This window comes from Delphinapterus leucas, chromosome 11, assembly GCF_059928025.1.
Source record: "Delphinapterus leucas isolate spDelLeu-1000000601 "Yukka" chromosome 11, BTC_Dleu_Yukka2, whole genome shotgun sequence".
Classification (NCBI taxonomy): domain Eukaryota; kingdom Metazoa; phylum Chordata; class Mammalia; order Artiodactyla; family Monodontidae; genus Delphinapterus; species Delphinapterus leucas.
Genome location: NC_143139.1, coordinates 83,771,207 through 83,798,737, shown reverse-complemented (window position 1 = coordinate 83,798,737; position 27,531 = coordinate 83,771,207). Strand labels below are relative to the sequence as shown.

At 44.1% G+C, this 27,531-nt stretch overlaps 1 protein-coding gene across 1 annotated transcript in view; it reads left to right on the top strand.

Annotated features, from left to right (window-relative positions):
- PAH (phenylalanine hydroxylase) overlaps nucleotides 1-25,983 on the top strand; it is a 68,693-nt gene extending 42,710 nt beyond the window's left edge. Inside the window, exons 5-12 of the mRNA XM_022599827.3 lie at nucleotides 7,215-7,282; nucleotides 14,063-14,259; nucleotides 16,443-16,578; nucleotides 17,625-17,694; nucleotides 21,248-21,304; nucleotides 23,656-23,751; nucleotides 24,280-24,413; nucleotides 25,789-25,983. Of these exons, the coding sequence (XP_022455535.2) occupies nucleotides 7,215-7,282; nucleotides 14,063-14,259; nucleotides 16,443-16,578; nucleotides 17,625-17,694; nucleotides 21,248-21,304; nucleotides 23,656-23,751; nucleotides 24,280-24,413; nucleotides 25,789-25,912 (882 nt within the window). The 3' untranslated portion in view covers nucleotides 25,913-25,983. The remainder of the gene's footprint in view (nucleotides 1-7,214; nucleotides 7,283-14,062; nucleotides 14,260-16,442; nucleotides 16,579-17,624; nucleotides 17,695-21,247; nucleotides 21,305-23,655; nucleotides 23,752-24,279; nucleotides 24,414-25,788) is intronic.
- Nucleotides 25,984-27,531: the final 1,548 nt, after the last annotated feature.

The window sequence follows — 27,531 nt, the reverse complement described above, 5'->3', positions numbered from 1 at the left end:
CCAGTACTTCTCTCCTTCCCTCTTTCTTTGCCCATCCATCCTTCTCCACCCGAGAGCCCTGTCAAAGTCTGTTCTACGGATTAGTCAGCTAGCTGAGTCATCAAAGACTTCCTTTAAAAAAAAAAAAATTATTTATTTATTTGGCTGCGCTGAGTCTTAGCTGTGGCACAAGGGCTCTTAGTTGAGGCATGCATGCGGGATCTAGTTCCCTGACCAGGGATCGAACCCAGGCCCCCTGCATTGGGAGCATGGAGTCTTAACCGCTGGACCAGCGGGGAAGTCCCTCATCAAAGACTTCTTGCACTTCTACTAAGCTGCTCTGTCAAAGCATAATTTTTAAAGAGATACAGGTAGATAGTGAACATCTGTCAAAAATCCATTGACTCGGTTAGTAAGGGAAACAACAAGATGACAAGGATGGTGCAAAGGAAGATACAAGAGACCAAAGCCTATATATGGTCATTGAAAAGTAGGACGCCAGAATGAGACTGAAAAGGTGAATACACATGATTAACGTCCTATAAAACAGTAAGCCATCACCGTGAGTGTTTTCTATTGGAAAGAAGTCATTTGCAACTTGATCATAAAATAAATGTTTTGCAACTTACCAATCTTCTATAAGTCAACATCTAAGTTTGAAGAGTTTGGGCCTTACTAAGTAGTCAATTGCACATCAAACAAATATACCTGCCCCAGAGCATACAGTGAGCTTGTTAGCCAGTGATCTAATAGGACTTTGAAAAGGCACACAGTAATTTTTTTTGCCTAAGTTTTGCGTAATTTTTCTTAACAGCTCCTACTCAGGAGTATGCTAAGTACGCTTTGCCCTGAAAATCCAGTGATAAGTAAGATAAACAGATTCCTGAGTTTAGTAATTATTAACAAATATAATGACTGAAAGGAGAAACACTCAATTTGCCGAGGGAACCTATTGTAGAGGGAAACCAATAAACTTCAGGACAATCAAGGTAGGTTCCTAAAAGCTGAAACCAAGTTGGAAAGACCAAGCAGTAGCTTGTTAGTCTGAGAGAGTGTGGAAGAGTGTTCCAGTCAGAGGGAACAGCATGTGTGAAGGCCCGAACATGGGAAAAAGCATAGTGTGTTCAAAGAATTCAAATAAGACTGATTTGGATAAGTTTGGAGACGTAGTATACAGGCAATTGTAGTTGGAAACATAGGCAGGGCCAGATCACGTACAACCTTGTGCACAATGTTAAGGATTTTGGACTTTATCCTAAAAGTGGTAAGAAGCCATTGAACGTTTGTAGAGCAGAGAGAGACCCTACCAGGTTTGTATGTTGTAAGTCTCCTTGGGCTGAAGTGAGGGAGGGGGTTATGAGGAACAGACAAAGAAAGGCCACTTGGAAAGTATTTGTAGTAGTCCAGGAGAGAAATGATGGGGGCCTGAATCAAAGTGTAGCAGTGAGATTAAAGTAAAAAGGATAAACTCAAGATATTTGGAAGGAAAAATGGACAAAAATTATCAAATGTGAAGAGGAGAGAGGTAAAACAGTTCCCATATTACTGACTTGGGAAGTCAGGTATCCGAATCTTTTCCAGGACAGTCTTCTTGGCCTTATTGGTGGTGACCATGGCCAGCAATGCAGAGTGGGCAAGAGGAGGGGTTGTGGTCAGCACTGTCCTTGTCTATTGACTTGCAAGTCTTTGGTGAGTGTCTACGGCATGGCGATGGCAGGTGCTTAAAAAATACGACTTTGAACTTCTTGTCTCCTGTGTACCATCCTTCCTCCAGTTGGTGTGGGACTGATAGAATGCAGAAAGCCTCTCACTATTGCCCCAGATGCAAAATAAATCGCAAGGTAAGAATTCGGCAGATGCTCTTTTAAAAGCCCAGGGATGGGTGACGGGACTGAGTGAGCCATTCCAGAGTACATCCTTTTCATATTCTGAGCCAGACTTCTCAGCTTGCGGATTTCCCACCATTGTGCACAAATGCATCATTTTTTCACTGTCTCCTTTGTACTCAGAATTTTACTTGATACCCTGCTTACATTACCTAATCTAATCCACCCGACACTGCGAGGTAACTACCGTTACTAGTTTCATTTTACTGATGAAGAAACTAGGGCTCTGAGAGGTGAACTAACCATCAGGCCATGCTCCTAGGGATCGAATGAGTGAGTAATCCAACCCAGCGTGTTCAACTTCAGTAGTCTAAAGATGGCATTTCTGAGGTTTAATCTCCGCCATGATATCAAGAAATGATAAAGATCTCAGTCTAGAAGAATACTCACTCGGAAGACTTTTCCATATGGTTACAGTCTCCCCAAAATCCCCGCTGAAGCAAAAGCACAGACTTCAACACCACAAGTAACAAAAATGCTGAGATGAAAGAAAGTGATTGCTTGTGGACCGCAGGTGATGTTACCACTTCGCACCCTGTAGAATTCTCTCCCCTTTCTCCCATCCATTTCTCCTCTCTTCCCCCTCCCCCTCCCCACTCCTTCACCAACAATATATTTTCCTGTCAAAACATACTTGGTTACATGCAGTGCGACCAAAATTGCTGCTATTAGCTTAATTGAGACAGGGTGATTAGTCATCACCAACTGTAGCTTAATTCAGAGTGTATTCCACATGTCTGCGGAGGCCCGTGGTCACCTGGCAGCCCAGAGGATGCAAGACCAAGTCCCTGAGATGCAGGCGGAGATTTTCGCTGCTAACTGAGAGAACAAAAGTCTGTGCCGCCTAGTTGGCAGGGTCCCTTCGCAGGCTGATAATGAACTTCTTAGAAACTTGAGCTGGCAAAGGACCATGGTTAGAAACCTTCCCATATAGAAAATCTTCGTATTATATTATATTTGGATGTGTTGATGTAGCTCAATGTATGAATCTGCTGTCACCTCCCATAATCATCTGAGATGGATTTTTAAGATTATTTTACTTTTCTTCTAATTATAAAAGGAGTAGGGATAAATTAGGAGGTTGGGATTAACATCTACACACTACTATATATTGAACAGATAACCAACAAGGACCTACTGTATAGCACAGGGAACTATAATCAATACTTTGTAATAACCTATAAGGCAAAAGACTGAAAAAGATATATATGTATATGTATGTATAACAACCACTGTGCTGTATACCTGAAACTAACATGATATTATAAATCAGTTATACTTCAAATAAATAAATAAAAGTGAAACAATAAAATAAACTCAAACTGTAAAAAGGAAAAAGAAATCCACACTCACAGTAGAAAAATTCAAAAGCCTAAACAGCACAGAAGAATAAAACAGTCCCCATTTTCATACCTTTTGTTGGATTTGGTTGTATTTATTCCATCATTTAATTTTTATACTATTTATATAATCCCTCTGACACAGTTGATACCTACTGGATATATAATTTTATATTAAGCTTTTTTTTTTTTCACTGATGGAAAAGTCTTTAAACTGCCCAGACAAAGTACATTGAAGATTAAAGATAAATGGGAAGAGAAATTGCCATGGGCATCCCATTCTGGAGACAGTATAATGAAGTGGAAATCCACTGGGTAAGGGAATTCTTCGCTTGTCTCCCTGGTTACCTGTCTCAGCCCTCAAACCTCAACTTACCACCTGGCTAGGACCAGAAAACCCAAGTGGAGGTACAGCTTCTGCAGTTTAGGGCCCCTGGGCAATTGGCTCTACGGGCTTCACTTTCTTCATGTCTAGATCGAAACACAAACATAGATATTCTCCAAGGCACCCCACAAGCGCAAAAGTCTATGCTTTGTACTTAGGGGCTAGAGAAGGCCAAGACTTGTAGGTGAGGATGACTGTAAAGGTCAAGCATTAATGATTGACAAACATTAACATTATATTTTGAGTCCTAAGTATGGAGATGTGTTCTTCGTTTAGCCCAGTAGACAGGTTCCTAAAAGGGTGTGTTAGAGCTGCTTGGAAATCAAATGGTAGTGCCCAATCTTCTTACTATATCATCCCACAGCAACTTACCTTCACCCAGTAGAACTGGGCCCAGCATAGTTTTAAGTTTTCAGATTCCTAAACTTTCCTGTTTATTCAAAACCATTCAGTGCTTAAGAGAAAACACTATAGTTATACTTTGTAATGACCATGTCCTGGAATCTTTTCTAAATTGAATAATCACTTAATTTATCTGGGATTTAGTTTTAGAACAAAAAAAACTAAACAGTATGGTAATTTTACTTTACTTTTCCAGTGTGAAACATTTAGATTTCTCTGTTTCTCAAGATATATCCTGGGAAACAAAATAGGGAACTCCTTTCTTCCCTCCCTCCCTCCCTTTGTTTATCCCTCCCTCCCCCTTATGCTTTTATTCCTTTCCTCTTTCAGCAAGTGTTTGTAGTTCTTTCTGTATGCCAGACTCTATGCCATGGATTGTCAGGTGAAATTACATTATATCCATGAACACCTGGGTTTTTGGAATTATTGGTGGAGCTGGATTTTAGAAAAACAAAAAAATAACCAACCAACCAATCAAACAAACCAAAAAAACAATATCTGAAAGTCAGGGAGTATTTATGCTTTAAAAAAAGTCTTTACATATTACTCTCTGCGACATTAGCCTTTGTTTTTGATTCACTAATGTCTTGGTTTGGAGGAATGGTGGGACAGAGAACTTTCAAGCTAAAGTGATGGACGGCATGGTTTATCGGTAAATGCTTGGAGGGAACAAAGCAAAGTTCCACAGTGGTGACACCAGTGTCTTGTCTTACTAAAACTCAGATCACAATCAATTTTGGGGGGAAAATGACCTTTTTTCTAGCTTTATTGAAATATAATTGACACAACGTCGTGTAAGCTTGATGCTGATTTAATACATGTATATATTGTGAAATGATTACCATAATAAGGTCAGTTAACAACTCTATCACTTCTCATAATTACCGTTTTTTTCCTGTGGCGAAAACATTTAAGATTTACTCTCTTAGCAATTTTCAAGTATATAAAACACTATTGTCAACTATAATTGTCGTGCTGTACGTTAGATCCAGAGTTTATTCATCTTATAACTGGAGGTTTGACCCCTTAACCAAAAAGGGGTCTCCCTGTTTATCCCACTCTCCATCCTCTGGCAACTACCAATCTACTCTCTGTCTATGAATTTGGCTTTTTTGGATTCCACATATAAGTGAGATCATACAGTATTTGTCTTTCTCTGTCTGACTTATTTCACTTAGTAAAATGTCCTCAAGTTCCATTCGTGTTGTCAGAAGGTTTCCCTTCTTTTTCATGGATGAATAATATCCCATTATTTGTATATACCACGTTTTCTTTATCTATTTATCTGTCAGTGAACACTTAGGTTGTTTATTATGTCTTGACTATTTGAATGAGGCTTCAATGAACATAGAGGTGCAGATATCTCTCCAAGGAAGTGATTTTATTTCCTTTGGATATATACCTAGAAGTGATATTGCCGGATCATATGGTAGTTCTATTTTCAATTTTTTGAGGAACCTCCATATTGTTTCCCAAAGTAGCTGTACCAGTTTACATACCCACCAATAGTGCACAAAGGTTTCCTTTTCTCCACATTCTTGCCAACACTTATCTCTTGTCTTTTTGATAATAGGCATTCTAACAAGTATGAGATGATAGCTCATTGTGATTTTGATTTGCATTTTACTGATGGTTAGTGATGTTGAGCATCTTTTCATGTACCTGTTGGCCATTTGTATGTCTCCTCTGCCTATTTCTAAATCAGATTATTTGATTTTTTTTCCATTGAGTTGTATGAGTTCCTTATATACTTTGGATATTAACTCCTTATCTGATGTATGGTTTGCAAATATTTTCTCCCATTTTATAGGTTGCCTTTTCATTTTGTTAGTTGTTTCTTTTGTTGTGCAGAAACTTTTTTGTTTGATGTAGTCCCACTTATTTACTTTTGCTTTTGTTGCTTGTGCTTTTGGTGTCATATCCAAAAATTCTTTCCCTAGACCAATGTCAAGGAGCAATCTAGAGAAAGAAGAACAAAGCTGGAGGAATCACATGTCCTGATTTCAAACTATATTACAAAGCTATAGTAATCAAAACAGCATGGTACTGGCATAAAAGCAGACAGACTAATAGAACAGGATCAAGAGCCTACATATGAACTCATGCACATACAGTCAACTAATATTTGACAAGGGAGCCAAGAATACTCAATGGGGAAAAGAATAGTCTCTTCAGTAAATGATGTTGGGAAAACTGGATATTAACATGCAAAAGAATGAAATTAATCCCCTATCTTACACCACTCACAAAAAATGAATTTGAAATGCATTAAAGACTTAAATGTAAGACCTGAAACAATAAAACTCGAAGAAGAAAATATAAGGAAAATGTCCTTTTAACCAATTGGGATCATGTCCATCTCAGGGATGTGACCTCCCCCTACACCCCCAACACTGAAAGACACACTTGGCCTCTTTTCACTCAGAAGTGTAGTGCTTGCAAATTGCTGAGGAAAGGCTGCCTGCAAGTCAGCCTCAGAGGAGAAATTATTATCATCCTTTCTATGTACTAAGGCAGGATCTCAGTGAGTTGAGCCCCTGCCAAGTTGTAAAGGTTGACATTTACTGAAGTGAAGTGAAAAGAGCAAGAACTGGGTGATTCAAATCCTGGCTTCAACTTCACCGGACTGCACTTCTCTGAGCCAGTGTTTATTCTGGAAAGAAAGGGATAATCATACTGGCCTACCTTACACATTTGTTGTGAGAGTTATAAATAAAATAAGTTCATAGCACGCGTAGACTAGTACATAATAGACACTCAATAAATGGCATTTTTTTCTAAATTGCAATAGCAGTAATCATGTACCTGTTTGTCTCTCAAGAAGTTAGGAGGCAGTGCTAGACACATACCATTGGTCAGGAATTTAGCGGCTATTGTATATCTTCTTCATAGGCATTCATCCTAATAACTCTGCCGAGTTTAGCAAGTTTACAAGTTAGAATGCTGTAGATGAAATATCTTTAAAACCTGGACACTGTTTGCACTTTGGAATCCCAAGGCAGAGGCTCACACTGAGTTGAAAGCATTGCTAGTAATGCGTCACTCACGATATTTAGTGGGAGAGCTTACCCTCAGTTTAACTGAGACTTTATTTTCAGAGTATAATCAGGGGAAGGAGAGATGCACTGTCAGAGCTCAAGGACCCCCATTCAAAACATGCATAGATATGCCAGGTCTCTTCCACAAAAGCCTGGAGAAATCAAGTATCTCCTTTCTTCCTAGGGCTTTAAAGATCCTGTGTACCGAGCAAGACGGAAGGAATTTGCTGACATTGCCTACAGCTATCGACAGTAAGTCTGCTCTTCAGGGTGGGAGGTGGAGCAGGGAGTGAGGGGCGTGAGAAGAACAACTCCTAGCCTGCCTCTCCCTCGCCCAAAGGGAAACTACCGGTGTAGAGAATCCTCCCGTGTGTGTGTGTGTGTGTGTGTGTGTGTGTGTGTGTGTGTGTGTATTTAAACCCTCCCTTGAATAACACACATTTTAAAAAATCGACCGCAACACAAAACAAAATTACCCTCTGTGCCAGGGCCCAGCTCTCTCCCAGGCTTTGTTGTGTAATTACGCAGGAATGTCTGAAGTAATTATAAAAGGCCTCAGTCCTGAATAAAATAGCCTCTGGTATTCTCCACATTGAACCAGAAGCTGGCAAAAGAGAATTATTTACATTCAAGAGGGAGTTGGCTGCTTTACTGAAATAAGTGAAGCATTGGAGGTTTCAGGAGAGCCAAGCCTCAGGGTTCTACTTTTATCTGATCTGACCCAGATGTGAAGGGCAATTTTAGGACGAGTTTATTTTTTTCTATCTGGGGTTCTGTGCTCCTCCTCTACCAGATTTCAGTCAAAGGAAAATGCAAATGTCAAATATGTTATTTGGGAAGAGAACCACTTTGCTATTTTGAGTCCTCAGAAACGCTCCCATGAGAAACTCAGTGTTTGGGGACCTGAGCTCCATTCCTGAGTTAAGAGTGTGAGAAAAGACATGCCCAAGAAGAAAGGAACAGGTTGTTCAGAACACTGAGGTGATGGTATTTTAACAGCTTTGCTAGAATATGAGGGAGATAAAGGAGATGCTAGGGCTCTGTATACTGAATAAAAGCCTACCTTCCAAAGGGAAAGACTTCCAGAGAAAATGAGAAAATTCCTTTCTCTGAAAGAGTCCTGGTAGTAGAAAGATCCAGAATAGTGCAGACCTTGGTCATATCTAGACCCAGCTGGGCCTTGGCTTGTGGCAAGCAGGAATCACAGAACATGGTGACCTCTCTCCCCTGTCCCCACCGTGGCCCCAGCATGGACAGGTAGACACCATCAAATCAGGTACAGACAAGAGTCTTCTTGAGATAGTCAGTAATAATAGGTCATATTTATCATCTCCTTGCTATGTCTGGGGCTTTGCTAAATGCTTAGTTTACATTATTTCATTTAGTTTTAATAATAACTCCCCATTTTTCAGGTGGAAAAACTAAAGCTTAAAAAAGATTAAGTAACTTGCCAAAGTTATAGAACTAGTAGGTGGCATAGTCTGGTTTTGAACGCAGGCTTGTTTAACTGCAAAGTTGTTCTCAACCACTTCCCTGAGTGTCTGGGGATCTCTGAGTCAGGAAACCACACTTCTCCACATAATCCAGGAGCTGCTTATGAGATACATTCACTCCTTCTTGGCTGTTGGGATTTGAAGGGGAAAAACTCAAATCCACCTCCTTTCCATAAAAATGTTACACCTGACGAAGAAGTATGGAATTGGTTGAATGCCTCCTGATTCTGGATGGTCATCAGATAAGTTAAACTGGTTTTTGAAAACTATTCATAGATGGCTGGTACTCAGAGGAATACCAGAGATCTTCCAGTCAATTTTTTACCTTGTATAGATGAATCCCAAATGGTTAAGTGATGTACTCAAGGTCATATATCTCATTAGGGACTGAACTTGTCCTCCAATTCAAAGCCTATTTCCAGCCTCATCTCAGCTCATCTCTTTTGAACTTTTGATGCTATTTATTACCCCTTCCTTCTTTGCAATTGTCTTTTATCTCGGTATCTGGTACAATTGATTCTCATTCTTTGAAGATTACTTGCTTAAATTTATTTGAGACCCCCAAACTTGGGGCACTTTCACATTCATTCCCAGACATGCACAGAGCAGGGAAAAATGTGTCCCCTGCCACATTTGTTGAATTTTTGTTCTTTTTGTCAGTAATTTTGCTGTTTAAAATGGCCCTCCAGCGTAGTGCTGAAGTGCTGGCTAGTGTTCCTAAGTACAGGATGGCTCTGACGTGCTTAATGGGGAGAATGTGTTAGATACGCTTCCTTCAGGCCTGAGTTGTTGTAGTGCTGTTGGCTGTGAGTTCAGTGTGAATCTATCAACAAATATGTTAACCAAGGTGTCTTTAACCAGAAGCACATACAAGACAAGGAAGGGATTATCAGTTGTGTCCTGCATTTCCCGCAGGAGCTATGGTTCAGTACTCACTCAGAGTTCATGGTGACTTTATGGAACAGAACTGCCGCCAAAAAGGAGAATCAGCTCTACTCTGCTCTCTGCTGGTTTCCCTCCTTCCTCTTTGAGGCTTCTTCTCAGTCTCCTCTGGCCTCCTCCTCCCACCCCAGAAATTGTCATGCCTTTCAGGACTCAGCTTTGACCCTCTTCCTTGGGCTCTGCCACCCTCCATGCCAACAGCCCCTCATTCTGGTCTCTAGCGCCTTCCCAGTCATCCTACCACATGGGGCTCAAACTCCTGCCCCTTGAGTCGTAGAATCACAGGATCAGTTGATACAATGTGTTTACTGTGTTCCAGGACCTATGCCAAGAGCAAGACAAACAGACTCTGTGTCTTCTGGGGGATCATTGAGAAAGACAGACAATAACAAAAAGAACAATAAACACAATAGGTATGACTAAAGTCAAAACACAAGTGTCATGAGGCCACATAATTAGGAACTTTAATGTAGACCGGGGGAATTGGTTAGAGGAAGTGATATTTAGACTGAGAATTGAAGATTGAGTAGGAGTTTTTCAGCGGAAGAGAATGAGGATAGTGGATGAGAGGGCAGGTCTGGTTAGAAACAGGGCTTTTGTTTTATTAGTAGATGTATCAGTATATATCTGGGGACAGAGCTGAATTACTGGAGACAGTAAGGAAGCAGCTAAACCCTGCTCCTGTTTGCCACCCTCTTCTAGGCCCATCTACCGTGTGATGCTTTGACTCTCCTCCAGAAGAATATTTAACAAAAGTCTTAAAACATCACTTTAAAGAGACACTGATTACTGTTGTGTTTTGCGGGCACCAAATTATTTGTCCTGGTGATAATTCCATGTGTGGGGACTTGGTGTAAAATAAGACTGAGTGAGGAAGGCTATGCCAGGTGCTGGAGTACCTTGAATGCCATCTTTGGTTGGTGGAATAATTCAAAAGCAGTGTCTTCTCCTTAAAACATGTTTTTTTTTTTTTTGGAAGAGGGATTCTAATTGGCTGAACTAGAAATCCTTTTATTTCAAGCCAAATTGATACTCTTCCCAAAATATCTTAGTTTATTTTACTTAATGAGATCATAGTTTTAAAAAATTAATTGACGATGTATTCAGAGACTGAGGAACTTGTAGAATCTCAGGCCTCTTGGTAGAAGGAGAAGATGGAAAAAATGTGCTGAGTTCAATTCCTAAGTAGACTATGGAAGCTGAGGTGTGTGTGTGTGTGTGTGTGTGTGTGTGTGTGTGTATAAAACAGAATTCTGAAGTATTTACTATATCCAGGCAGCATTTCACACATTGCTTACTTGATTATCACTACAATGTTACTAGGTAGGTTTGATTATCCTTATTTTGAAAAAAATATATAGATACAGGTACAGATATAGATATAGATATCAGAGAGTGGCAATAACTTGCCCAAGGTCTGACACAGCTGGGAAGCTGCAGAGTTACAGCTTAGATTCTCCTGCCTCTTCCCAGGAAAGCAGGGGCCCCTGGGCCACTCACATCTAGGTTGGGATGAGCTGCCCCAGGAGGCATGTAAAGAGCACAGAGCTGTCACTGCCCCAGACTGTAAGGATGGGTGCTGTCAGGCTGAATCTGCAGGAAGTCTGAGTCAGAACCTCAAACAGGCAAGTGCAGGTGAAAGGAGGGCTCCAGAGTGAACCCTCACCTCCCTGGGTCTTTATACAAATGGCACCTTCTCAGCCAGGTCTTCTCCAATGTCCCATGTAAGACTGAAACCCCTCCCTAACACCCCCCATAGGGACCTTTGCTCTTCTTTTTCTCCCTTACACTTTTCATCATCTAACAGAATTGTGTGGATTTTCTGTCTCCCCCCCCCATTAGAAATGTGGGCTCCACAGGGCAGGGATGTTTCTTTTTTGATGCGGTAAAAATATTTAACAGGAGATCTAGTTTCTTAACAAAAATTTAAGCATACAATACAATAATATTAACTATAGACAATATTGTACAGCAAATCTCTAGAAAGAAATTAATCATCTTGCATAACTGAAATTTAATACCCGTTGAACCACAGCCTTCTGTTTTTCCCTCCCCACAGCCTCTGGCAACCTCCATTCAACTCTCTGCTTCTGTGTGTTTGACTCTTTTATGTACCTCATGTAAGTGGAATCATGCAGGATTTGTCCTTTAGTGACTGGCTAGATTCACTTAGCATAATATCCTCAAAGTTCATCCATGTGTTTGCATGCGGCAGGATTTCCTTCTTTTTTAGTGCTGAGTAACATTCCATTGTAAGTGGTAGGGATTTTTGACTGTTTTGTTCACTGCTATATTCCCAGAGCATCATGAGTGTTCAATAAATATTTGTTGAATGAATAAATGAATGCATGAACCTAAGAGACCATACGGTAAAGATTCAAAGCGGTGAGTCAGAGATGGAGCTGGGAATTGTGCCGAGAATCACCTAGAAGGCAGCTGCAGCAGGTTTGGATTATGTTACTGGGGTGGGGGTTAGGCTTTAAAATTTTATGTAAGAATACGCTAAGTGGACTATAGGGATTTATATCTTTCAGCTGCAAGTCAACTCAAACAAAAAGGAGGCTTTTCTTGGCTCCTATAAGTGAAAAGTTTAAGGGAAGTAATTGAGGCACAGGTGGGTCTGGGACTCAGCGTCTCATTCTCTCTCCCTCCCCCGACTCTGGTGTCCTCTGTAGTGGCCTTGCTCAGAGGCACTGGCCTCATGTCTCTTGGAGGTGGACCCCAGCACCGCCAGGCTGACACCACAGCCCAACCAGAGATTCTGTCTCTTTTCAACACAATCAACAAAAGTTCTCTCATTGAGTCTCATTGGCTCTCATCAGGACATGGGCCCATCTCTCAGCCAGTCACTGTGGCCAGGGAAATGAGACACTCTAATTGACTGGGCCTGGTCACATGCCCACCTCTGAAGGTAGGAGTGGTGGAGTCTCCTCTTACCTGAACCTGCAGACTGAGATGGGAGAAGGGTGCTTTACTGGAAGAATGGGAATGGATATTGAACCCCTGGCACGGTAAATGTCAACCAGGGGGACAGCTCGGTGCCTAGGACGTTACTAACTCTTGAAAATTTGTTGCAGAAATAGCAGATACCTTTCTTTCTAAATGAGAATCCATTATCATGATAATTACCAACTATCCAATGGTATTATTGTCAGCACCAGTGTTACGTACTTTATACATAGCATTTCTTTTCTTTTTAATTTAAATTTTTTTTAATTTTTTAACATCTGTATTGTATACGTAGCATTTCAGTTAACTCTCTTCCATACCCTCCAAAGAGTTAGTTGGCATTAGCCCACCTAACGGCTATGCAGACTAGGCTCAAAGAGGTTTACTAAATTGCTTGAGGCCATTCAGCTAGGCAATGGCGGAGCGAAGCAGTGAACCCATCTCTGTCAGTTTCCAAAGCCTGTTCTTTCCCTGCATCGGCACTTAGCCCTGAAACAATGGTGCATCCATAGGCAGGGGCTTTCCTGATGTTCTTTTCAGTCCCTACGCCATTATAGAACCCTCTGGGCTTGTCTTGCTTTCAATTCTGAAGCAACAGTCTGTCTTTTTCCCCTAATCCCTGCCCATCTTTCCGTGGAACATAATGATGACTTTGCTTTAATGTCCTTGGAAGAGCGACAGCTCTGAAAGGGCAGGAGGGACCTAGTTTGGAGCCTGAAGATGATCCATAATTCTAAGGTAAACAGTCTCGCCTTGTCCCAGACACCGTGTACCCTGTTAGGAAACAGGCCTGTAGCCCAGAGAACAGTCACGGGCCTTTGAAGTCAGGCTTTGTTTGGTTTTCATTTGTTTTTGCTGTTCAGAACACAGCTCACTCTTAGATGGTTTTCAGAAGGACCTATCGAACTAATGACTCTCAAATTATAATGTGTCACCTGGGAGCTTATTGGAATCCAGATGCCCGGGCCCTCCCCTTCCCCACAGGTTCCGGATCTGAGGGGCAGATACTTTAATAAGCTCCCCGTACTTTTGTTATGTCATAGCGGAAGATGCTAGGTAAGCAGATCTTGCACCTAGCATGCATTTAAGTACCTTTATAACTTCCTAGGGGCAGAAATATCAAATCCAGCAAGTACATGCCCATTAAACAAGGGATCTCAAACTCACGGTACACATATTAAATCCACTTTAGCCAACAGGTAGAATTGCTTTAGTTTGCTTGAACTTGGATGCCTTTGTTTAGAAAGAGGATGTATTCTTCACTTGACTCAGCCTCCGCCCTCCTATCTAGACCTGCTACTTCACACATTTATATTACAGGCTCCCGAAGGTAAGTGAATTTCCACACTGGGTAAAGAATAGGAGATAGGAGAACAGAAAAGCCAAGTGGTTTCCCAAAGTGAGAGGAAATCCTTGGTGCAGTGGATGAGGTGAGAGCTTGTATCCTTGCTTAACCAAGTCACATGAATGTTTGCTATATCAAGAAATGGAATTTCCCTCTTTCAAATCACTTATGAAATATGAAATCCGCTGTGGTCGGGGGCGGCAGCTCACAGACTCTGAACCCGTCTCCCTCTGCTACGGCTCCTTCATCCTCTACTCTTGCACCTGCCCTGCAGCAGACAAATATTTCATGTCTGTATCCTAGTGGGCAGCCCATCCCTCGAGTGGAATACACGGAGGAAGAAAAGAAAACATGGGGGATAGTGTTCAGGACCCTGAAGTCCTTGTACAAAACCCATGCTTGCTACGAGCACAACCACATTTTCCCACTTCTGGAAAAGTACTGTGGCTTCCGCGAAGATAACATCCCCCAGCTCGAAGAGGTTTCTCAGTTTCTGCAGAGTAAGTCCACATCAGGGTCAAAAGGTCGGTGTGGGGAGGATGGGGAGGGGAAGAAAAGTAAATGGAGGTGAGTGTGTTCATGCTGATGCAGGCAGGTTGCTTGTCCCAAGAAAACCGGGATTGCACAGGCTCCGGATGCGCAGGCTCAGCGGCCATGGCTCACGGGCCCAGCCGCTCTGCAGCGTGTGGGATCTTCCCGGACCGGGGCACGAACCCGTGTCCCCTGCATTGGCAGGCGGACTCTCAAACACTGCGCCACCAGGGAAGCCCCCTGAAAGGATTTTTTAACACTCAAAGCCCAAGGTGCCTCGTCCAGGTTCTTCCTGCAGCTCCTGCTGCTTTACGAGCTGGCTGCAGTGTGCGTTTGTGTAAGAAAATGAGATTTGTGCCGAGATACCTGAGCTCTAAGTCTATGCATCTGGTATCTGGAATCTTGCTTTGATCCTCTCTAGTTGGGAAAAACTACCTCAGTTTAGTCATCTGTCAAATGGAGACCGTCAGCCTTTTAGCCTTTCTCCTAGGGAAATTGTGAGAATGAAATAAGATATTGAATGTGAAAGCATAGTGTTACCTAGTGTTATGGCAGGTGCTCATGGAATTTGGGCTTCGTTGGAATCTGAGTAACTCAGTGGGTAAATTCGTGATCGGGTTGACCTGCCCATCATTTCCAGGGGAGATAAATGTTTTCCTTTCTGCCAGGTGGTGTTGACTCAGCAAAATCAAAATAAACAGACAAAACATATTAAACACCTATTACGTGCCAGGTAAAATGAGGGAAAGTGGGGATACAGACCACAGGGTTATAGAAAGAGTTTTCCGTGCCTCTGAACTATGCAGAGATGCTATGGCCAGCTCTGGGGCAAAAAGCCAGGGAAGCTACGTGGCAGGGAGGGAAGTGGTAGCTAGGATAGATTGGGAGAGGGGGTGGCTAGATGACCTTTTGAATCCCTTCCGTTTAGAGTCTTTACTTCTCAGATAAAGAGAGGAGCGGGGAGCCCAAGCAGAATGAACTTCAGCCTGAGGTTCTAAGGCACGTAAGCGGAGGGACAAAGGAGTCTTAAAGACATTCTTTGATTAATTACGCAGGTTGCTATGGCCAATAACAAGAAGAATACAGCAGTAATACTAGCAGTTGGGGAGGTATAGAGTAGCAATTAAGGAAACAGACTCTGAAGCCAGACTGTTGGTAGCTATGACCTTGGGCAGGAGCCTTAACCTCTGTATGCCTCAGCTTCCCCATCTGTAAAGTGGAGCTAATAAGAGCATCTACCTCCTAGAGTTAGGATGAGGGTTAATTAATATATATAAAGTGATTAGAGCTGTGTCTGACATGTGGTAGGTATTATATAGTGTTAGCTATTATTACCATTATCACTGTCATTACTATTCTCCTTCCAGGTTTGGAACAAATTGAGAGACAGATATAGGAACCAGAGAGATGGGTGATCAAAATGTCAGCTGTATTACTGATAGAAGCTACTTAGAGAATGTGGTATAGATGTGCAACCAAAATGGATTTCCTAATATTTCACCCCTGGATTAGGTAAACTTACTCGCCAATTCATTGGTGCAGTGTGTAGTCCATTGCCTGGCCAAGAGCAGACCAGAATGAGCTACTGTGTGGATCGTGAAGAGAGAAAGGGCAGAGAGGGTTAAATTGAGAATATTCATTTCCTCTTCTCAGATCCTTCAATCAGAGAAGTCACTGTTCCTCAAGGGGTGTCCTGTGTGAAGCACATATAGAAAAGCTAGAAGTGTTCCTTTCATATTCTTCCATCTTGGGAAGTAGAGTGAAAATTCCCTCCCCACTCTGGAAACATGAGAAGTAGGGGATAAGCATTCCACCCTAACAAACAATAATGAAAGCTAAATTTACTGGATGTTTCCAATGTGCTAGGCTCTAAGTATTTTATATTTATTAGCTCTTCTGATTCTCAGACTAACCCTAAGAAGTATCTACCCCCATTTTGCAGATGAGAAAACTGAGGCTCAGAGAAGTGAAACTCCTTGACTCAAATCACCCAGCTAGAAAGTACTGGGGCATAGATTTGAAGCCAAGTCTGCTTGGCATCGACACCCATGCTCCTGGACAGTTGAGTGTACTGGTTCCCCCCCTAAAGGTCTTTAGGCCCTTTTGGCTCCCTGTGATGGGCTTTCAGTTTTCTTTCTCCTTTGCTTCCCAGCTTGTACTGGTTTCCGCCTCCGACCTGTGGCTGGCCTGCTTTCCTCTCGGGATTTCTTGGGTGGCCTGGCCTTTCGAGTCTTCCACTGCACTCAGTACATCAGACATGGGTCCAAGCCCATGTATACGCCTGAACCGTGAGTATCGTCCTTCTGCTATCAGTTGCCAGCCAGTGAGTGCCATCTCTCCCTGCTCCGGGCACACTGTGGGCTGGTCCATGGGACCAGTTGCCTGGATGACAACAGTACGACAAGGGAAACTCATCTCTTCTGGGGATTTTCTCTGTCGGAATAGATTGTACTGATTGGAAATTTAGGTATCTTGTGACTCAAAGGTTCAGATCTCCTCTGAATGAGAGAATGAGAGCTCACATTCAAATTCCAAAGAGACGGTAGAAGTCAGAGCTGTGAAGTGCCCAAGGGGAACAGGAACAAGTGACGGCCAGGCTGTCTCAACACCTCCTCATTTCTGAATCACACCTAGATGATTCTAATCTCTCTTTGCCTAGATTGTGTCTTGGCTGGAGGTAGTGAATGACTAGCCGCCATGCTTTTAGCCATCTTCTTAGTCAGATAGAACTTAAGCAATTGATATGAAAAGTCAGCAGGATGCCCCAAATGATCTTTCCCAGCCTGCAAAGTTCATTACTGTAAACCAGAAAAGACCTGTTCCTAATAAACCTGGTGCCGAAAGTGTTAAATAAACGTTAAGTTTTCTTCTCTGACCAACGGCTGCCCTCTCCAGAATAAGAGAGGACTCTGTCATTATTATTACGTTCCCATGAGGAATAACTAACTGAGCATATTGTATCTGCCCAGGGATGTCAATACCAACGAGAAGACTTGGGATGGGAAGTGTTTGTGATCCACAGCTCGCGCAGGCGTATGGGAGGATGCTCATAGGAATATTGCCTCTTTTGTTCTGCATCCCACTGGGCGTACACCGAAGACCCCCTGGCTGCCGTGCCCTGCCCTGTCCCTTACTTTTCTTTCCCCTTCTCCCTTTTCTCTTGTACCTTGTCTCAACTGATAGCAAGCTTTACACACCACTTATTCTTAGGAATGAGTTTGTAAGACTGAATGAGTTGCTTCCTTTCTTGCACCCATTCCTCACGTAGAGAGACTGAGTCTGTCATGGCTTATAACCCTCCTCCCCTCCAAGCTCTGTGCTTTCTGTTTTTCAGTGACATCTGCCATGAGCTGTTGGGACATGTACCCTTGTTTTCAGATCGCAGCTTTGCCCAGTTTTCGCAGGTGAGGAACTGATCTCTCTAGCCTTCTACTTACAGGGGTGAGACCTGGACTGCTCAAGGTAAATTGAATCCATGGAGGGGCCTTCATGTCCTCTGCCAGGGTAGAAACCAGGTACAGTTCTGTGATCCCATCACAGATGGGTATGTGGTCCCATGGAGCTGGCCAATTGCCAATCCCAGGGACCACAGCATGGAATTGGTGACTCAGTCATCCTCTGAATTGTGTGTTATTGACTTAGCTAATCTCACTTGTCCTACCGGGTGTAGTTTAAGAGCCTTTTCATCCGTGAAAACCTCCCTGATCCCCATGCAGAAGTAACCTTACCATCTTCCAAGTTCTCCGGGCATTTTTTTTTCCCGTCCTCTTTAGGGCCTTTGCCACTTTCTCCCCTGTCCGGCAGTCAGTTTTGTATATGCTTTCATTAAGTAAGATGGCATTTGACAAGAATCCAATGCCAATAGCCTGACTCATAGCTGACAAAAAATAAAGGGCCAGTTGCCTCGTCACCATCATCAAAGCAGCAGGCTAGGCTTTGATTCATCTAGCACAGTGGTGTGAGCAGGCTCGAAAATGCTTTTTGGATGAGTGAAAGGATCCTAGTAAGTCTCTCCTGGCACTGAGAGGCAGCCCTAAACCATGACTGGGTAACTGCGATCATGGGAGAGTTGAATGGTGCTGCCGGGGGGGCACGTTGCCAGGCCACCCTGTGCCTGGGTCACAGAGACGTGGATCAATAAAAGCCCTCCCTGACAGTTTTCTTCCTCACAAGGAAGAATGAGGATCAAATGGAATGACCTATGAGCAAAGGCTGGGCCACGTGTGTGTGAATTTCACAAGCATTTCCCCTCAGCAGAAAGAAATAACTATTTTCACTCTTGAATGAAGAGGCTACCACTGAGTAGCTGAAACAAACTAACCAACAGAAAGCAGAATTAACTGCTTGCTAACCAAGGGAAAACTGCACTTGTTAGACACTGCCTCTCTAAACAAAGACAATGATTGCTTTTTTGTGGGTTTGGGGGGATTGTGAAGTTCAGAGATTGTTGGACTTTTAGAAGTGGGAGTGTTTAGAGATTAGGTGAACTTTAACTGTGAAAGCCTCACCATGGGACTGAGGCTATTTGCCGACCAGCTGACTTTCAGAAGTGCGGTTCCTGCTTCTAAGATGTCATTGATTGCTTGGGATAGCTTTCAAACCAGGATTTGTTAACACGGCCAAAGGAAGATCAGTTTTTTCCTCGGGGAATAGGAACCTTTAATTCTCATCACCAGAGGTTATTCTGCCCAGTCAGAGGCCAAGTGGCCATTCTCCCCAAGCCGGTTCCATTTTGGGGACTCCCCACAGAAGACAGGACAATTACCTGAGTCAGCAGACAGAAGCTACTGGGTCATGAGTGTTCACGGTTCCAACTTTGACCCGGACAGTTCCAAGGCAGGGAGTCATTTTGAGTTCCCTGAGCATATTCCTTTGTGATCTAAAAGCAGGACACTGGAGTGCAGGATGGAGTGGGGATGAAGCACTTTGGGCCCCTTGTTTTAGGCAAGATCTGGGCTCACAAAGAATGGTGACTATGAGAACAGGGCACTCTTTCAACCTTGCATTTGTCTATGACTTCTGTTCGATTCAGGACCGTGGCATGTCTGAGCTGGGTGGATGGAACACAGATGGGGAAGGGGCAGGAGAGTGGAGCCAGGCTAAGTCAGTGTCTGAATTTGATTTACTCTAAATCAGACAGCATTTTCTTTGCATGTAATGGGCTTGGCCAGGGAGGGATACAGAGATGAAGACCATGTAGCCTCTTGCTTCCAAGTGGGCCCAGTCCTTGGTCCTTCTCTCTGTCTGCTTTAAGCACCATCCAATCTCATGGCTTTAAGTACCATCTCCACTCTGACGATGAACACATTTATACATCTAGCCCAGACTTCAGTCCCAAAACTGAGACTTACATATCCAACCATCTACTCAATATCTCTGCTTGGATGTCTGATGGACATCTCTATTCATCCTGTCCAAAGTGGAATTCCTGATCTTGCCACTCAAACCTTCTTCGCTTACAGCTCTTCCTGTATTAGCTCATGGCAACTCCATCCTTCCAGTCGCTCAAACCGAAAGCATTATTGACTCCTCTCGGACATACCCCACAATCAATCTTGCATAAAATTCTGTCTTTTACCTCCAAAATATGTAGAATCTGACCATTGCCCATCACGTCCACTGCTACCAATTTCATCTCAGCCCTATCGCTTCTCATGCTGGTGACTGCAGTAGCCTCCTAACCCGTCTTTATGCCTCTACACTTGACCCCCTACAGTCAACTCTCACACAGCAGTCAGAGTGAATCTTTGATGGCACAAATCAGATCTTGCCACCCTTCTGTTCAAAACCCTGCCTTGGCTCCCCGTGTTGTAGAGAGGAGAATCCTAAGCCCTAAAACAGCCAAGGAATTCCTACATGATTGAGCTGCAGATCCCTCTTTGCTGTCACCTGCCACCCCTAACCCTTACTCTGCTCTAGCCACAGTGGTCCTTCCCCGTTGTTTGAACCAACCGGCATTGCCCCTCCTTCACGAGCTTTTCCACGGGCTGTACACTTGGCCTGCACAATTCTCTTTCCTCAAATATCAGCAATGCCATCAACCTCTCTTCCATCAAGTCTTTGCTCAGATATCGCCTTCCCAATGATGCTTACCCTGGAAGCTTATTTAAAATCCCAGCCTCCCCACCCCACCCCCGCTTTCCTGGTACTCCGGGTCCCCCCTTGTCCCTTCATCCTTTTGTTTCTTCTTTCCAAAGAACTTACCACCTTGTAACATACCTATGTATAAGCTTATTATTTCTGTCTTTCGCTATCCACTTAGACACTATTTACAAGGTCAAGGATCTTTATCATTTGGTACACTGCCTGCCACACAGAAGGCATTTGATAAATATTTTTGGAATAAATAAATTCATATAGTAGGAAAGAAGCATATATATTTGTATATATACGGTATGTCTGATACAAGGTAGGCTGGAGCAAATGCCATGAAAGAGACAGAGACCACTAGGGGATCCTGGATTTGGAGCTGTGATGAGAGGTGGTCCATGACATCTCAGACTCTCCAGCTATGTATATACCTGGACAGATGTCAAGCACTTCTCTGCAAGTCTCCTGTGGTGTCTTCAGGGTACATGATTAAGTCTCATCTAGTGCTCCAGGAATGTTCCACTTGAACTATGGAATAATAATCAGGACATGAAACTTCAGATGCCACTTATCGTGTGACCTTGAGCAGGTCGTCTCCCTTCTCTGTGCCTCCGTTTTCTCTTTTGCAAAGTGAATACAAAGGACCAAGTGATGGATAAAGGCTTCCCCCATTCTAGAGATCTGTGATTTTATGAAATGTGGTCAAGGAAGATTTGACAGAACAATGAGAGTCTATCTGGGCCCTTCTGAAGGCATCTAGCCACCCATCCCTTTCCTGTGGTCAAGTATGAGGTCGGACCCGAGGGTAAAGGTTGAAGATAGGCAGACCCCAGCCATGCCAGTGACTTTGTTTCTCCACAATTACAGGAAATTGGCCTCGCCTCTCTGGGTGCCCCCGACGAGTACATTGAGAAACTCGCAACAGTAAGTTCTCTCTCTTCCTGGTGGATGGTGTCAGGGCCTCAGGTCTTTGAAGCTTTGCTCCTTCCCTGAAAGCCAGGTCATTTGCGGAAAAAAATCAGAATGCCCTGGGTTACGTTTGCACGAGTGACATTTCACATTTTGACTTCTTAATGGTTTGATCGTGAAATCAACTGTATGTAGACATTTAATTTTAAACAGTGTCTTGAAAACACCAACAGCCTATAATGATAGTCCTTGAGAACCCCCCTAAGTGGGTGGGAAGCTGGATTCACAGCTTTGAAGAGGGAATATTTACTCTCTACCTTTACACTGGAGCCAGCATTAAGATCTTTCCTTTCTCAGACACCAGGTAGAAAAAGGGGTGGGCTTTCCCCTTCTAACTGAACACTTCCTTCCCCAGTGGATGCGATGGCTCATCCTTTGAAGCCATGGAGGCAGTGACTCTGCACAGACTCTGCACAGGGCTTTCCTTCCTACAGACCCCTTTCCAGCTTGCGTGCATCCCTCCCCAGCCTCTAAGCCACATTTCTTATAATGTGCTCAGCTGGGAAGATGAGAAATAAAACTTTATAATGGAATTAGGGACGGCAGATGAATGCAAATATATCATGAAGATGTATCAGTTTAGAAGTTTATGAATTCAGTTTATCAGAAGGCCCAAAACTCCGATCCTTTCTCACTGACCAGCTGCTCTGAGACCCTGGGCAAGTGGCTTTTGCTTCCTCATCTCTAAAAATAGACACAATCGTTTATATTCTGCCCATCTCAAAAGTATATCATGATCGTCTTGAGGGTCTGAAGAGTTAAATTTGTGTGAATGTGAGTTTTTAACTGCCAGATGCTGTAGTGATACAAAAAGCAACTTTCAAAGAAAACTGCAGAGCTTGATAGAATCTCTCACTTGTAAGAAAAAAAGAAATTCAAATGCAGAGCATCATGTTACTTGCTGTAACAATGATAAAAGTACTCATTACCAACATAGCTTCTCAAAAAAAAAATCTTATTATTGATATACTGAGCTGGAAACAGTCTTGGGCTCCTTGCTCTGCCCTTGAGATGCTGTGCCACTGTATGCATGTAGCTTGACCTCTCTGGGCTAAAGACGTCTCATCTGTATGTGCGGAGGTCAGACTAAGTTCTGACAGCCTTCGCAGGTTTAGCATTCTCTAGTGCAATCAACGGACTTAACTAGAAACCCACAGCTAATTCTCCAAGACTGTGACAATCTCTAGCACTAACTGGGCCTTGGCTTTCTCTTGGCTCTATTCAGTAGGGTGGTGCCAGACTTCCAAGACCTTATTGCCCAGGCCATTTATCTAGGGCACGTTGCACTGGGAGCTATTGAAAGAAAAGGATTTGGTTTTTGGGGAGGATAAGTGCAGTGACTGACAGGGTTTTAACACAGATTGTTGGATGGTAGGGATATTAAATAATAACCTCCGAACTGAGAAGGAAGTTTGAGGCCAAAAAAGGAAGCAGGAAACTCCATAAAATGCAATGATGAAGTTTATTGTGTGTAACTTACACACAGGCAGGGCCAGGAGGACAACAGCCCAAAGGCATTTGTAGCCTCACTCTGCCACACGAGAAGGGTACAGGGGGGATTTAAAGGGACCAAAACTAAAGATAGACTCTGACTACTAAGGGAGAAGGATGTCTGCTCCGTCAGGAGCCAGGGTTTTTTCATCCCCTCAGGGGGTCTCATGACCATTATTCCTCGTGAGCCATTAACCGTCTGCGTCAGCAAAATTTTTCATATCAGGTGAAGTTTTTATATCAGGCAAGGGTAAAAGTAGATGAGGAACTTGTCTGGTGCATTCCCTGTGAATAGGCTAAAGCTCAGTCTTGCAGAAAGGGGAGGGGTTAGGACTGCAGGCTTAGATGGAGCTGACAAAATGGAGTCAGTGTGGTTCAGCCACACAGATGATAAGATGCCCCCTCACTGATTCTATCATGACCGAATCCCCTGCCTCCCCCGTGGAGCCTGATGGGATTGTCTGGTAACTCCAACCAACTTAGGGGAGCATCTCACTCTAGTTGATGCCATGGAGAAGGCAAAAGGGGTGGAGGAGTTCCTGTCACAGAGAGAGTTGCTTGCTGGGAGTATCCTCTGGGGGCTTCCTCAGTACTCCTCCACTGCGTCCCATCACATCTTGCATTCAGCCAACTCTTGATTCAACAGGTGACTGGATAGGGTAAGACATAGGACACAAAACCATGACCCCAGGTCATGCTGATTCAGAGAACAGACCTGCACAAACTCCCAGCTGGGCAGTCCTGTCCTTAGCCCTGGGTCATCTGCGGCCTTTCCCTTCCACGAGGTATGCTCTCAACTTGACGTTCCATTTCAGATTTACTGGTTTACTGTGGAGTTTGGGCTCTGCAAGCAAGGAGACTCCATAAAGGCATATGGTGCTGGGCTCCTGTCATCCTTTGGTGAATTACAGGTATGACCCTAACAGAAACCAAGGATGGATCTGAAAGCGGTGGGTGCAGCAGACCATCCTTTTTCTCTTTGCGCTGTTGAAACCCATTTGTATTCACTTTGAAATTCAACCTGGGGGCTTCTCCTCAAGTGATTGATCTCTTAGCGGCTATGATTTGGTCACGACTGTGGGTGTTAGAGGTAGTACACAGGTCTCCAGTGCAGAGGGGCCTCCTGAGCCCGAGGTTGAACTGTACATTGGGATATATGCAAACACATGCCGGAAAATGTGGTTGGCCCCCACGTTGTCTATTGATCACCTTACTTGAAAATGGTTGGGGTAAAATACTCCTTTCTATCTTGACTGCTGGCTTTAGACGAGCTATAAAGGTTATCTAGTATATGCCTAATAATTTAGTTTACTGCATTTGGGCTGGGGTATGGAAGGAATCAGGATGGGATGGGAGGGGATGCACCAATGGCCTCTGGGATGTGGCAGGGACCACCAGCCCTGATTTAACCATGAAAACTTTCCATCTGGGACCTGCAGTATTGCTTGTCAGGCAAGCCGAAGCTCCTTCCTCTGGAACTGGAGAAGACGGCTCTCCAGCAGTACACAATCACAGAGTTCCAGCCCCTGTATTACGTGGCTGAGAGCTTTAATGATGCCAAGGAGAAAGTGAGGTGAGGTGATGACCAAGGTGGGTCAACGGCTCTTGGGACCCTCCTGATTTGCCCTAGTGCCCCTGATCTGTGGGTGGCCTGGAGAGTGGACTCCAATGACTATAGCAAGGGCATGCATCAGACCGCGTTATCTCCCAGCCTCCCCACCTTTGTCTCTTTTCACTATCTGTTGAGAGAAGTTCTTTCCTCGCGGGACCCTATTTCATAGCTTATTGGCTGAACTGTGCTGAGCCCTGCAGACAAGCCTGCCAGCCGATCCTTGCTCATTGCCGCCCCCCAGTCCACACCTGAACTCTCCTATGTACAGGGCGGCCACAGAGGTCCGCCCACCGAGTAGCGCTAGAAGTCTTCTAACATGGGGAAGTCCCTGTCGCTTTATTCTCCCAGATACTTGCATAACTCGTCCCCTCCCCTCCTTCCAATCTTCACCGGCATTTAACCTTCTCTGTGTGTCTTTCTCTAACCAGCTTATTTACAGTCACGACCCAGCCCTTTCCCGCCAGCACTCCTTATCCCCTTCTGTGGTTTATTTTTCTCCTTAGCACTTTTTTTTTTGCAGTACACGGGCCTCTCACTGCTCTGGCCTCTCCCGTTGCGGAGCACAGTCTCCGGACGCGCAGGCCCAGCGGCCATGGCTCACGGGCCCAGCCGCTCCGCGGCATGTGGGATCCTCCCGGACCGGGGCACGAACCCGTGTCCCCTGCATCGGCCACTGCGCCACCTGGGAAGCCCCCTCCTTAGCACTTATTAATGTCTAAACTCTTGTATGATTTAAGGTCCACGAGGATAGGGATTTTGGTCTTCTCTGTTTCCTGCTCTTTCCCTGACCCTAGCACAGCGCCTGACACATAGTCGGCCCTCAGTAAGGAATTAACGAATGTACCAGTCTCAGAGGCAGTTCAGCAAGAGGCTGATGGAGTGGTACCAGGGCTCTAAGACTCTCAGCCCTCCGCGATGATGGCCTTGCCATCAACCTGCTTGAGCCACTCTGCTCCCAGCAGGAGGCAGGCCAGGCAGAGGGTCTACCAGCACAGGACAACCATGATGCCATTTTTTACCACTTGTTTTATACCTTATCGGTGATGGATAAAAAGCATGAGGCGTATAAGCCTCTGGGATCCTGTGAAGCTGGGCATGTCAGCTTTCAATGCACTGGGCTTAGGTGAGCAAAGGCAAAATGCTAGCCCACAAATGCACTGGCTTCCCAAGAGGACCTCACTAAAGTTCCATTTCACTTCTCAGCCTGGTTCTAAAGCCCCTGTTCTAGTGAGGTTTCAGTGCTACCAAGAGCCAAGTGAAATGCAACAGAAAAACCTTTTAAAATTATTTTTCCCCGAATGGTACCCTTCACTTAGATCTATGGGTTTGGTTTCAGGAACTTTGCTGCTATAATCCCACGGCCCTTCTCAGTTCGTTATGACCCATACGCCCAGAGGATCGAGGTCTTGGACAATACCCAGCAACTTACGATTTTGGCTGACTCCATCAATAGTAAGTAATTTACACCCTTTGAGGCCATTCTCCCATAACTAGAGGATTGTGTCTTCTTACCTTCACCATAGGAACGATAAGAGATGTATTAAATCTTTAATTAAGAAGAAAAGCATCTCCAGGGAAGCCACTGATTTACTGAAAGAGAAAAACTTGGCAAAAAGGCCAGCATTGCCTTGCGTGTCCTTTCTCCTTTGACCTTCCTAGATTTCACCCCACCTCCTACCATCACACCACTTTTCCACTCTGGCTTGTCGCTGCCACATCCTTCTTTCTCCTTTGCATCTTCACCTCTTTCTCTCTAAGTGTCCACTGGATCTTGCTCTGCCTGGAATACCAACCCCTAAGGAATAGGTTCTATCTACTTTATCAACCATAGAGTAGCTCATCTATTGACTTACTCTTCCTGGATAATGAGGATGTTATCATAGTTGCTCTTAAAAAATCACAGTGTTATTTGTTCATCGCCCGATTTTTTTCTAGCCTTCAGACTCCCTTCCAGCAACACCCACCATGCTTTCCCCTGGGCCCTGGCCTTCGCTCATACAGTTCTTGTTTAAAATAGTCTCCTTACCACTCTCATTTAGTGGTCCCAACCCCAGTTCATCTTTTAATCGTTCATAGATATCTCTTCTGATAGGAAGACTGGTTTGGGTGTCCCTCCTACATCTTGGCATTCCCACAGATCCCTCTCTCAGAGCATTTATCATTACATTTTTTTATAATTTGGTAATTGTTTACTTGTCTCCCCAACTAGACCTGAGCAGGGCCACGTCAGATTTGCTGTCAAACCCCTAGCAGTTAGCCCTATTCCTAAAAATCATATTAGGTACTCAAGAGCTATTGAATAAATGGCTAAAACCACCAAAGGATCAAGCCTAAAGGGAGGAGCTCTAGGCCAAGTGGAGGTTTCTATCTCAAACAATGCTAACGAAGGCCAAAAGGGCAGGTGGGCTTGAAGTATCCCTCTCCTACCCCTCTTATGTTGCCTGAGGCCACTTCTAAGACGTAGAGCTAGCCCATTATAGTCATTCCTCCTTAGGTATGGCCCCCTGCAATCAGCCATCTTGAAAAAGCCCAAGGCTGATTCTCCCCCATAGACACCGTTTGGACACTCGGCTGGAACAGATCTGCTCACCAAAGAGGCCAGCCAAGGGCTCCGGAGGCTGGGGTGTGAGATGGAAGGGTCAGGCCGTAGCTGTTTGCTCTCTCTCTCTCATTTCCCCCGAGGAAGCAAAAGACTATTGTTTATAAGGAAATTTTTAAAATCACAGAACAGCAAATTTAGGAGGTGAAGGGTCCTTAGAGCTGCGTGACCTAATATAAGGCCCCATCACCACTCTGTACTTTCCTCAGGATCTAGGAAGGAGGGAGGCTGATGTGTCTCCAAGGCCCCTTCCACTTCTGTGAAGAGTCTGTGTCCCTGTGGCCCCTTGGCATGTGAGAACATGTCATGAATGGAAGCAGCTCCATCGTACCCTCCTTAGTCCAGTGGTCTGGCAATCTAGGCTGACTTACCTGCTTGGACCATGCCTTCTCAAACCTCGTGTCCCTTAGAATCACTTGGAGAGCTAGAAATCATTTGGAGAGCTAGTTAGAAATTAATAGTCCTGTGTCATATCCCCAG